Genomic DNA, 12,703 nt, shown 5'->3' on the forward strand with positions numbered 1-12,703 from the left:
TGTTTCAGGGGAGGCATCCGGATCAGAGTCCAGAATCACCTCAACTGACTCCTTTCAATGCGGAGAAGCAGCGGCTCGTCTACTCGTCGGAGGAAACTCATTCTGCTGCGTGCATCTGGGATCTGGTTCTGTCAGCCGTGATCCGGAACACATGGCGATAATCTCAGGAAATGTTATTTTATGAATATTTCAGCAAATACAAAATGAACGCGTCTGATTTCTGTTTCTCCGTGGAGACCAAGTGATGAAAGAGTAGTTTCTTATAAAAGCTTGTGCAGGAACAAAACATGTTCTGTATTTTTCTCTCAGTTCGAGCTTTCAGGATGTTCTGAATTAGAACACGGATTCAACCTCTCCGACCTTCTGCAGAACCATGCAGGTCTTCTACGATTCATCACATAAACATTTATGAAAAAGAGGCCGTAGAAGAGTAGAAATGGACACGCCCAGCATAACGGACAGCTTTGTCCTCGTCTTCTGTTTCTTCTAACATGAGGATGTTCCTGCTCATGTTCTCCCTCAGGATGTTCATCACCTGAAGAGCAGAAACAGGTTCAGCAGCTTGACAGGGTTCCCTGACCTTTGACTTACTGCTGAGTATATTTACCTGAGACTGTGAGGTTGATAACGTGTCTCTGCTCAGAGTGACCTCCTGGGTTCCTGGTTTTAATCAGATGCTCGTATGTTCCTGCATCGTTGGTGCTGACATTCTGCAGAACCACAGAGAAGTCTCCGTCCTTCATAGAAGAAGATCTGATCACCTCCACTCATCCTCTGAGAGACTCATGCTGGTGGTGTTTATAGAAGCTGTTTCCTCTGTAGAAGATCAGTGTCCATCAGGCTGGAGATCAGCTCTTCTCCATAAGAAGCAGCGATTCTGGGCCCAGACGCTGCAGCGAGACATTTTGACCCGGTTTCACCTTCACCTCCTGCTGGTCTGACAGAAACAATAAGGAAAGACACCATTTGTGGAATTTCTGTCCTCAAAGACCACATCCAGCTTCCTGGGAAGGACTACCTACTGCTGCTCATTTGATGAAGATCAATCCGATCTGAAGCAGCGTTTTTCTGGTTCATTCTTCTTGTTTTACTAACATGGTTAGAAACAAGATCATCTTTAGCTTCAGGGTCGTGGTTCTGTGAAAGCTTCCCATGTTCTGCAGAGATCACACAGGCGATGATGATGATGAACGCAACAACAAGACTAAGCTACATATCAGTGGAAACAGCAGAAACCAACAGGAAGACCCGGCTGGATTATCTTCTGGTTCTTCAGGATGACTTCTCTACAGGGCTGTTCTGGGTCATGTTGGACCAGGAGCACTGAAGGTTCTGTGCTTTCATGGAGCCGCCGGAACGGTGCTGAAAAGCTCCTCCCCTAATTGAAGTCAAACAGGAAGTACTTGACAGTCCAGAGAGTGGAGGTTCAGAGGGAAAACAGAGGAGTGCTGCCGGGTCGGACCAGAGCTCAGACATGTCAGAGGAGAAGATGAAACTCAGACATTAATTGATACGACTTCATAATTATGTTTATGTATCAGAAAGTTGATCAGTTTCATTAATTACGTTTATTTTTCTAATTAGTCACTAACCATTCCTTAATCAGCGAGGTTTCTTTAGAGAAGGAACGAATAATTTTATGTCAATTCCTTATTTATAGAATACAATAATTACATTATTATTAACAGAACAAATAATCTTAGCAATAATTAATAAACAAAAAGTAAACAAACCAGAAACTAAATGACTTTATGGGAGATAAAAGGTCAAAGGTAGATACATGTTTCTCTTTCAGCTGAAAACTCAAACGTTCTGCAGAATATAAAGTTCTGAATATCTGATTTAACGTTCAACAGAAAGTCTGGAGAGGAAGAGAAGGACTCATAAGGAGGAAGGCCCCTGAGGTCCAGCAGGTTCTGATGCCACCAGCAGTCTTAAGGAAACACCTTGCTTTTGGTCTGGGTCTGTTGTGTCATTTTAAGCAAGCAGACTGGATCCCTGGACCTGTGGTTCTGAACGTCCTGCTCCTCAGTTCAGCGGGTGGAGAAATCTCAGGGTCGTCTCTCCATGGAAGCAGCGGCTGTTTTTAACTGGATCAGGCTGGTTCCGCTGTGTAAAATTCAGATACCAAAGATTAATCTGACTGGATTCGCTGGGTTGTGGTTCCTACTGTAGCGGATCGGTGGACGTAAATTTAAAGATTCAACACAAAATAAAGCGGTTAAGAAACTGACCTTTACCAAAATCAATCAGGCTTGATAAACTGGACTGGATTTGGACCACTGGGGCTGCCGTCCATTATAGATACGCTGACAACTAAAGTGTTCACTCAGGTAAACACATGGAAGTTTATCTCCTATCCTAAAGTTATCATGGGTTTTGAAAAGGTCTTTACTTCATCAACCACTTTGACATACCTTTTTATTTAACAGTTTATCATAAGAGCGTCTGGGTCATAAATATCCCACGTTCTGCCAGTGTCAGGCTCAATCTGTGGCGTGGAGAAAGTAATTAAACGTGCAAAACACTAAATTCTTTAGCATCCATATCTCTGCAGTTGGAAACTATAGTGAACCGTATTCCTAGACACAGTCCCAGTTCAGCTACACATGTAGGAGAAACAGGTGGATGAAGAATGAAAACACTTTGTTGGTGTTATGAAAGCTTCGTTGTAATGTTTCTGTGGTGGCATCAGCCATCTTCTATGATGTTGGAGCAGCAGCTTATCTACAGCTGAGAAGAAGTGGTTAGATAAGCTCATCAGGAAGGCCATCTCTGTCCTAGGATGCCTCTGTGGACACGGTGCAGATGGTGGGAGACAGAAGGACTCTAGCAAAAATAACATCACTGTTGGACCATGTATCCAACCCAATGCATGAAGCTGTTTCAGAACCGGAGAGGGCCTTCAGTGACAGACTGCTGCACCCTAGGTGCACAAACCAGCATTATCACAGGTCCTTCCTCCCAGCAGCTGTTAGACTGCTCCCAACAAGCTCAATAAATCCACCGCAGGGTAACACACAGGGCAAACAACCATGCACACACCCATTCACATACCTAAGGGGCAATTCATAGAGAAATTCAGAGAAAGGCCCGGCCCCCTTTGACTCCGGGTCTGCCTCCATCCAGGACCTATACAGGTCTAGGGTGAAGAAAAAGGCACCTAAAATCTCTGCAGATCCAACTCATCCTGCACATACACTGTTTAGATGACTTCATGAGGAGGACAAAATTAAGGCACGTGACGTCGCCCGGTACTGTGGAGCCGGGGTTGGCAAACCGCCCGGTGCCTCAGGAGGTGGAAGCAGTGCTTTGCTATCACTGTTTACAGCGGGGGTGGGGAGCTGCTGACCTTGGGGACATTATCGAGCGGTGGAAGTAGTACTTCGAGGACCTCCTCAATCCTGCTGTCACGCATTCTGTAGTTGGAGCAGAAGCTGGGGACTTGAAATCCCACTTATTAAACCTGACAGGGCACACCTGTGAAGAGGTAGTCACCTGAAAACCATTTCAGGTGACTACCTCTTGAAGCTCATCAACAGAATGTCAAGAGTGTGGAGCAGTAATCAAAGTAAAAGGTGGCTACTTTGAAGAACCTAGAATATAAGACATATTTTCAGTTGTTTTCCATTTTTTTGTTCAGTATATAATTCCACATGATTTAATTCATAGTTTTGATGCCTTCAGTGTGAAGCTACAATATCTATAGTCATGAAAATAAAGAGAAAACAGAACCGGGAACCTGCAGCCAGAGACACTTCAGACGGGAGAAAAACTGCTGTCATTTTTCATAGAAGGTTTCCAACTTTAAACAGAACATAACGTCATAAAAACAATGTCAGGTAAAAATGTGGGTCGACTTTATTAATATAAACTGGATAGAAACATAAAATCTGCTTTTTATCTTGAATGATTTTATTTTAGAACAAACGTTGAACCGCTGAATGTAAAAGTCTAAATATCTGCGCTTATAAATAAAATAAGACACAAAGGATTCTGAAATGGAAGATCGGGCTCGTCATCCGTCTAACTTGAGGTCCAGTAAGTCCGCTGACAGAGTAAAGTTCTGATGTGTGGAACTAAAACCACATTTAAACTTCCTGCATCTTCATCATTAACGTTTCTGTAGCTTTAAATCTTTCACTAGATTTATGTCGGTTGTGAATAAATGTTAAACGTCCAGGCAGAATATGGAGAATCTAAATCCCAGAAAGCTCCTGTAACCTTACAGAACCAGTTGGCTCCTACTGGAGCCAGGCCAACACCCGGCCCGCTCCAGCATTGGACTGAAGAGATGAACTTCATCTACTTGGATACAGTCTAGTCCAGAGGTCTGAGGAGATCCAGTTAACAGCAAGGCGGGTCGGACTCGTGTGGTGGTGCCATGGTCGCCTTCAGTAAAGAGTAGACGACGTCTGATTCTGGTTCTGCTGGGTGTTCTGGAGATAAACAGATGAAACAAGGTTTGGATCTTTAGGAATCACCTCCTTGGAGGTAAAATCCTGTTTCCTGGTTTCATCGTTCAGAGATCCAGATAATTAAATGTTTGGTTGTTATTGGCTGCTTGTAACAAACAGCCTAAAGATCCAGTTTTAAACGGGTTCTGTACTGTTTGACCACAGAACACGGGTTGATTCCTTCCCACACAGCAGCATTGTTTTGGCCCACATAGTGGACTCACACCTGGTCCAGATACCACAAGGAATGATGGTCCTTCAGCAGCCCGGGTCCGGATCGCCAGATTCTGCAGCTTTTATATGCATCACTGCTCCAACACATCTGAATCCAATGACTGCCTCAGTACCGGGCTTGGTACCAGGCCTCGGTACCGGGCTTGGTACCAGCCCTCGGTACCGGGCTTGTTACCAGGCCTCGGTACCGGGCTCGGTACCAGGCTTGTTACCAGGCCTCAGTACCGGGCTCGGTACCAGGCCTCGGTACCGGGCTCATTACCAGGCCTCGGTACCGGGCTCGTTACCAGGCCTCAGCACCGGGCTCGTTACCAGGCCTCGGTACCGGGCTCGGTACCGGGCTCGTTACCAGGCCTCGGTACCAGGCTTGTTACCAGGCCTCAGCACCGGGCTCGTTACCAGGCCTCGGTACCGGGCTCGGTACCGGGCTCGTTACCAGGCCTCGGTACCAGGCTTGTTACCAGGCCTCAGTACCGAGCCCGGTACCGAGGCCTGGTAACAAGCCTGGTACCGAGCCCGGTACCGAGGCCTCGGTACCGAGGCCTGGTACCGAGCCCGGTACCGAGCTCGTTACCAGGCCTCTGCAGAGCTGAATGACTGGATGCTGATGAGGGGATTCAGGAGATGGAGGAGAGATGCGTCTAAAAGCTCCAGGATGGTAGCTCTGGACATCTAGACGCCCCTGAATTAATCATCCAAAGCACTGAAAAAAATGAAAATCGACCCGACTTTTAAAAAAATGCAGTTTTTTGTTACATTTAAATGATCGATTTTACTCCAATTATTTTCAGTTTACTGGTTTTTACTTTAACATCACTTGATCTTTGTGAAAACTTCCACTTGTTACTTTTATTTGATCTCCAAGCAGGTTTCAAATGAATTTCCACAAACTGTCTCCAGTTTCTTTAAAGACGAGGTCCTGACCGGGTTCCTGTTCCTCAGCCAGGAAGGAGATGTAACGACAGTCTTATGGACTTCCATATGAACCCAAACTCAGAACTTATTTCTTCTAAAAGGTTGGTGAGAAGTCCCATCAGGCTGATTGCTGAAACTGGGTCACCTCAAGAAAACCAGATCTGGGCCACCAAAAGGGTCAGAATCCGGGACAAGCATGAGTGCGTGGTGTGGGCCAGAGCTGGGCCAGAACAATTCTGCCTTTAAGAGGCTTGAAGGAAGGAGAATGGTCAGGTACTGAACTGAGATGTAGACAGAAAGCCAAGAAGGACCTTCAGAAGGTCTGGAGGACCACAGATCCAGACCAGGTAAAAGTTACAGGAAAGTCCAGAACAAAGGAAGGACAACATATAGTGTCTGGATCAGAACTCAGACAGGATATCAACTTATTTCCAGTTAACACAGTGAATGATCAAATGTTCAGATGGTGGAGAACGTTGAGTAGAAAGGGACGATGTTATTTCTGGTCTGAACCTGTTAAATATTGTATGTTCTACACCTCCACCACACAGAAGCTGCTCTGACTCTGCAGTTAGAACCGATCATCTACAACATGAAGAAGAACGTCACATCTGAGGATTTCTGCTTGAGGTGCAGAGAGTAAACTCACCTCTCCTGCTCTTCATCCTGATGCTGACTGTCCCATACATGATGTCACTGTGTCTCCTCACTGAAGAGTAACCTGATCCTGGATCAGTTCCTGCAAGAGAAAACAGTTTGTCTCAGTTAACTGACTTCCTGTAACATGATGGAGGTTTCTGCTGCTGCTGCTGCTGCTGCTGCTGCTGCTGCTGCTGCTGCTGCTGCTGCTGCTGCTGCTGCTGCTGCTGCTGCTGCTGCTGCTGCTGCTGCTGCTGCTGCTGCTGCTGCTGCTGCTGCTGCTGCTGCTGCTGCTGCTGCTGCTGCTGCTGCTGCTGCTGCTGCTGCTGCTGCTGAACACCAAGCACTAAATCAGGTTTTTAATAACAGGAAACTGGATGACCTCAGAGCTGCTGCTTCAGTTAGAAGCCATGTGAGACTTTCACACGTTGCATCAGGGTGTGAAGAGCTCAGATAACGGGTCAAGGAGAACGTTTTAAAGCTGGGTTGTTGTCAGAGGCAGACGTGTTGCTTCCAGCCAAAGGATAAAAGACTTCTCCGATCATTGGGGGATTTGTTTGGTCCTCCTCAGGTGGCTCCTTTAAATGTGGAGGAGGAACGGCTCTTTTCGTCTTGTTCTGGATGGTACAGCCCGGCCGACCCACAGTGGAAACTTATTTCAGTTGTTTGGGGTCAGGATGTCCTTCCCTGTTATAACATATCTCTATGAGTAATAACAGGGAAGGAGTTGAAGGTTGGAGATGAGATGAAACAGTAAATCAACCTTTATTACTGCAGACAAAGGTCCAATCCATCTGTCCATCTCAGGCTAGGGAGGACATGCTTGAAGCTGAAGCTCCTGTCAGACAGGGATCTGGATCTGGGACCTTCCTGCTGCTAGGCAACAGGGTTACCACCTGCTCCACCTTTGTGAGGGTCATGGACAAATCTTCCCCCAAGGCAGGACTGTCATAATCTGCCTCTGTTAGGTTTTGAGTTTGAGCTTCTTGTCGGTTGTCTCCACTTCTGTTGCTGTTATTTCAGTTCATTCCTGTTTATTAGAGCCATCATTCATTCTTGAGTTTAGATGACATTGTAGGATTGCTGAGTTAAATGTTTTAGTTTGTATTTCCTTCTAGATTTATTCCTCCCTGTTTCATTGTTACTCATTTCTGTTCTCTTAGATGTTTTGTTGTTTCCATGGATTCTCTGCTCACCAGTGCTAATTAGCCTCCCTCCTTCAGTTGCCTTCAGCCTCTCTCTCCACCAGCTGCTCCTGATTCCCCTCTGATTAGCTCCCTGTATTCATTGGTCCATTCTCCACCGTTCCTCAGCATTTATGCTCTCTGGTAGTCTTTGTTCTTCACTGGTTCCTGCTGAAAACAGCCTGGCTCCATGTCTGTTTGTCTACCTGTGTTCCACATCCTGGTCTCCCTGTATGTTTTCTTGATTTATTTAATATCCTCATTTCTCCATTATGCTCTGCATTTGGGTCTTCATCCGCCTTAACATGACAGTAACACTGTGGTGGACATGGGAACCGGATTAAGGAGAACCTTCAGAGTACGTTCCTCTCCAAGCGCCAACCAAACAGTGTCTTGGAGGACCCTCCTTTCCTTATTATTCCTTGTATGATTCGACCAACATTTCTAAGGCAAAGAAAACCACCTTCTCCATAACCTGACTATTGACAAGCAGGCACATGATTAAATGATTAAAACGTTCTTCTGAGGGAGAGAAATATCTGGACTTCATTTGGTTACTGGAAAAGCTAACCTCATAAATTAGCTTATGACCATGAATTCTCATCTTCTCAGGAGACACCTGGGATACAGCGTCCACCATCAGTTTTTGGTTAGAAAAGCCGTGTTACAAAGTAAATGTACCTGCTTCAGGAACATCTGTTCTTCTTCGCATTGATGAATAAAGTGCTGCTGGGTCACTGTCTGCAAAGGGAGACAAAATCATCAGAAACAAAACTTTATTGTCCAGGTTTGTGAACAAGGAACCTGATGTGGGTCTCTATCGCTCACATCGTCTATCACCATCAGTCCAAACAACAACCACAATGTGTAGAAAGACAGAAATAAGGACAAAGAGAAGTGTGTGTTTTAATCTATATATAAGATGGAAGGCAGGTTGTTGGAGTGAAATGTTCTCATTTGTTCCCAGCAGAGGAGCTGAATACTCAGGCTGTGAGGTCTTCATGGTGTCCATCAGAGAAACAGTCTGGAGGAAGAAACTGTCTCTTTGGCTGGTTTTAGCAGACAGCGCTCTGCAGCGCCACCTGAAGGTCAAAGCCTAAATAGTCTGTGTGCAGGGTGTGTGGGGTCTGCAGAGATGTTAGCTGGCCTGTTCCTGACCCTTGACCTGTATAAGTCCTGGATGATTGTTGGTTGCAGTCTGGACCGGTCCTGTTTGGTGGATGATCCAAACCAGACTGAGATGGATGAAGACAGGACACACTGGATGATGGCAGTGGAGAAGATGACCAGCAGCTCCTGGGGAAGGTTGGACTTTTGAGTTGCCTCAGTCTCTGCTGGACCTTCTTCAGAACATTGTCGATGTGTGAGAACCATCTGAGGTCCAGAGAAAGGGAAACTAAAATCCAATGCATTAAACATCCAAACATGCTGAACATTATTAGACACGCAGCTTAAAGCAGAGAAGAACCAGCTGCTCCTCCTCAAAGCTTTCTTCCCAATCCAGTTCCTCCAGGTAAACACGTTACAAGGTCATTGAAGTCCGCCTTGACCTCCACAGAACCTCCAGATGACATTCCTTTCAGGACCCCATCCACAGGCTCAAAGAGGACTGCTGTTTAGTGCAGAAGCTCAGAGAACAATCAGAACCGTTCATCTTGCAACCCACGAGGCACTTAGCCGGGGGTGTATGACTATCTCCACAGCTACATGATCTACTTCAGTGAGGTCTTCAAGGCCCCTGGCCTTGACCACCAGCTTGCATCCTGATCCCGATGTTCCTCTTTACAGGCGTTGGGCCACATGGAGGGAGCTTCTGTTAGCTTCTTCTGCCATTTGTAGGTGTCCCACCAGAATGTGGCAGAGATGAAGTCATTCCCAACTGTTTCTACCAAATAATCTCCCATATAGTTAAATACCTGGTGGAGACCAACTCATCACCCAGGTTTCATCTTGTTTGCCTCCTGGTGACACGGTAGGTCCTCACCTCATAACCAAACAACCGACCCAGAACTATCTGAGCTGGATAAAAAACCTGCTGATGTTGAAGCACTGAAAGATTTGATCATAACCCATATTTGATTGGAAGCTCAAACCACCGTTTTATTGTAGAAAGTCCTCCTAACCTCTGATTGAAGAAAGAAAATGAAAACATCCTGTTTATGAGCAGCTGTCCTTAGGTTACCATAACCAGCTGAGGTGCACAGTAAATGTACCTGTTGCTTCAGTAATGTCTGCTGTTCTTCTCGTTGATGGGCAAAGTGCTGCTGGGTCGCCACCTGCAGATTAAACGTCGTCTGCTCTTAACGTACATATTTATGACATGTTTGAGGATTTCCTGAAACAGACCTACACGCTGTAACATAACGGTGAAGTGGAAACAAACTGGCATGTGGTCTCTTTACAATTAAAAGTGTGAGGTTATGGGTTATTAAATGTTTTACCACAAACATGTTGAAACCCAAAGCTTAGATAAAGCTGTGAAATGATGTTTTGTCCCAGAGGTCTGAGGTTCAAAGTGAAACTAGAACAGAAGACAGGAAACCGAGTGGCAGCAGACCTTCTTCTCATACGTAGACCACAATCTAGCACTAGAACCACTAGAAATACAACTAACATAAAAGAAACATGCAACATGACAGAGAAGAGATGAACATAGAAAGAGTTCGAGAAGCTGAACTAAATAAAAATTACAGAAATACGTTCAACATCGGTTCTGAAACATCAGGTTACCTGCAGCTTTCCTGCAGAGGCGTCTCACCAGAAGAACCAGTAAGAGCAGAAGAACTGAAACACCAACACATGCAAGAGGAAGGATCATGTAGAAATGAGACAGAGAGTCAGGTGGAGGAGAGGTGGATGCAGGTGGAGGAGAGGTGGATGTAGGTGGAGGAGTCATGGTGTTTTTCTCTGAAATGAACCAAAGATAATTATTTAGATCTTGTCTCATAATGAAGGTTGAAGCAGTCAGAGAAGCTGCTGACCTGAGACAGAGATCCAGCTGGATGGAGACTCTCCATGACCACTGATGTTACACTTGTAGAGACCTTCATCAGAGCTGGTCACATGGTGGAGGGTCATGTGACCTGCAGGCTCAGTCCTGATGAGGGAGCCATCTTTAATGAAAGCAGCTGGGAGGTTGGAGGAAGTCTTTGTTTGACAGCTCAGAGTGACGTCATCTCCCTCCATCACAGGGAGGACAGGACTCTGCAGGATCACTGATCCACCTCAACACAGAGACAAACTACAGCATTTCATCCATTTCCACACAGCTTCATCAACACTAACTCCACAGTCTGATCTTACCAGAGACAGTGAGCTGGATGCTGCTGCTGGCTGCTCCCTCTCTGGACTCACACCAGTACACTCCAGTGTCTAATGGGATGGTGCCAGTTAAGGAACAGAAGGAGTTAGCAGCTTGACCCCATTCATCACACTCAGCTCTGGTTTCTCTGGTTGTGTTTCTCCTCACAGTCCATCCAGCAGAGATGTTGTCCTCCTCACAGCTCAGAGACACAGATTCATCTTTAAAGAACTGAGATCTACTGGGACTCACAGTCAGACCAGCTGAAAAGTGTTTAAAATGTTAGGAAATATATCATTAAATTATTCCATGTAACAAAAACAGCACTCTTATTCCAAGACACAAGGGTGTGAGGTATTTGAACTTCAAATGAGACCATGAAGACCAAGAAGTCACTTTAAACATCTGACCTTGAGTATTAAAATGATTTAAATAACTAAGTATTTAGTGTTTATCTGAAGAGGCCTCCGTCTGACCCGTCTGACCCATCCATGTAGGCCGGGTCAGACATGGAGGAGGAGCACTAGACCTGGTTGTGTTTGAGGTCTGACAGGAGTGATTTGGGATGAATTTCCTAACCTTGGTTTGATGTCCAGAGAAGTTCTGATGTCAGCACTAAAAGGATTGATACATTTTATTCAGAAACAGGTCTGGACCACAGTGCCATAGATAACATGGAAGAAGAAGAAGTTTAATCATGCAGTGAACAGAATGTAACACTGAGAAAGACAAAAACTCTTCATATTGTATAAAACAGTAGAATGTTGAGGAAAAACATCAATTTATCATCACATTTAGTCAGAACATAAATATATTCTGCTTCTATCTGCAGCGTCGGTGGTCCAACCATGCACTCATACCTAACACACCAGTTAATCTAACAGTCATGGTTTAGGTCTGTAGGAGAACGCTGTAGTACCCAGAGAGAACCCCTGCATGCACAGGGAGAACATGAAACATTCATGCAGAAAGCCCCAAGCAGGGATTGGAACCCAGGACCTTCTAGCTGCAAGGCAACAGGTCTGCCCTCTCCTCCAAACTATGTGAATCATATTTGCTGATCTGAAGTTCATGATGTGAGCTTAGCTTTATAACAGTCTGGAGATGCTGCATTTTAAAGGCTTAAAACGTCATCAGGTGCTGCTGAACGACCGACTGTTTCCCAGAGCAACAAAAATGAGTCACAACTCAGAAAAAAGGGTTGAATTTTTCATTCTTCCAAATTGAATCTGTTTCCAGGTCTCCTGACGGCTGAGTTGCTACTTTAATGACCACCAATAATACAGTTGAATGAAAATGTTCTCCATCTAGTCTCATCTCAACCAGCCTGCTTTAAATAAAATAGTTCAGATATTAATAATACGTTTTACTCACACAGCAGCCATGTTCCTCTCATTGTTCCTCAGAGTTTCTGTGAAATCAAGATGAAGGTGGGTCCTCCCCTTCCTCTGTCCTGTGGTTAGTTTTTATGCTACTTAAACAGGAAATAAGACCTTCACCTGTTTAGCTCTTCAGCTCAGATTGTTACAACTATGGATTTAAGGTCAAGATCACACAGAAACTCAGGAACTCCTAACCATGAAACGTGGCTTCATTAACCACTTCTGACCATATCTCAGGTTGTAATCTTTTGAACTCATTCTTGGGGCCTCCACTGCCCCGTTGCTGCTCCTCATTTAGAGACATTTATGTAACAAACGTCTGAAATTTTACCCTAAAACACAGAAAAAACCAAATGAAGAATCAAAATGGGCTGGATGAAGGTAGCTAGGAGAAGACTGGAGGTGAAGCAGAAAGTTTGGTCGAGTTTAATTTAAACTTTCTTTTTATTAGGCAATAAATTTAGGATGGAAGGATTAGAGAGAAAGCTTCATTACTTCATGTTGTGCGCCCCCTGCTGACCTAAACAGAACATGACTGACTAGTTTTCCCTCTTAGTGGCCCTGTTTGGGTTTCTGTTTCTGTCAACAAGT

General features: G+C 45.0%; 1 protein-coding gene across 1 annotated transcript; it reads right to left on the reverse strand.

The window, feature by feature from the left end:
- Positions 1-3,838: 3,838 nt before the first annotated feature.
- Positions 3,839-12,114, reverse strand: LOC124880606. Its single transcript, XM_047385879.1, has 9 exons — positions 12,105-12,114; positions 11,310-11,345; positions 10,733-10,993; positions 10,411-10,653; positions 10,160-10,336; positions 9,643-9,705; positions 8,111-8,170; positions 6,256-6,345; positions 3,839-4,439 (listed from the first exon to the last, which is right to left on the reverse strand). The coding sequence occupies exons 4-9, from the start codon at positions 10,613-10,615 to the stop codon at positions 4,348-4,350; spliced, it is 687 nt and encodes a 228-aa protein (XP_047241835.1). The 5' UTR covers positions 10,616-10,653; positions 10,733-10,993; positions 11,310-11,345; positions 12,105-12,114; the 3' UTR covers positions 3,839-4,347.
- Positions 12,115-12,703: the final 589 nt, after the last annotated feature.

Source organism: Girardinichthys multiradiatus, chromosome 14 (assembly GCF_021462225.1).
Source record: "Girardinichthys multiradiatus isolate DD_20200921_A chromosome 14, DD_fGirMul_XY1, whole genome shotgun sequence".
Classification (NCBI taxonomy): domain Eukaryota; kingdom Metazoa; phylum Chordata; class Actinopteri; order Cyprinodontiformes; family Goodeidae; genus Girardinichthys; species Girardinichthys multiradiatus.

Bases quoted from the DNA above. Each gene is read 5' to 3' on its own strand.
- LOC124880606 (XM_047385879.1), bottom strand. From the start codon at position 10,615: ATGGAGGGAGATGACGTCACTCTGAGCTGTCAAACAAAGACTTCCTCC. The intron at 8,171-9,642 runs GTACATTTACTG...CTCCCTTTGCAG, and splicing joins AGACATTACTGAAGCAACAG to ACAGTGACCCAGCAGCACTT. The intron at 6,346-8,110 runs GTACATTTACTT...TTTCTCTTGCAG, and splicing joins AACAGATGTTCCTGAAGCAG to GAACTGATCCAGGATCAGGT.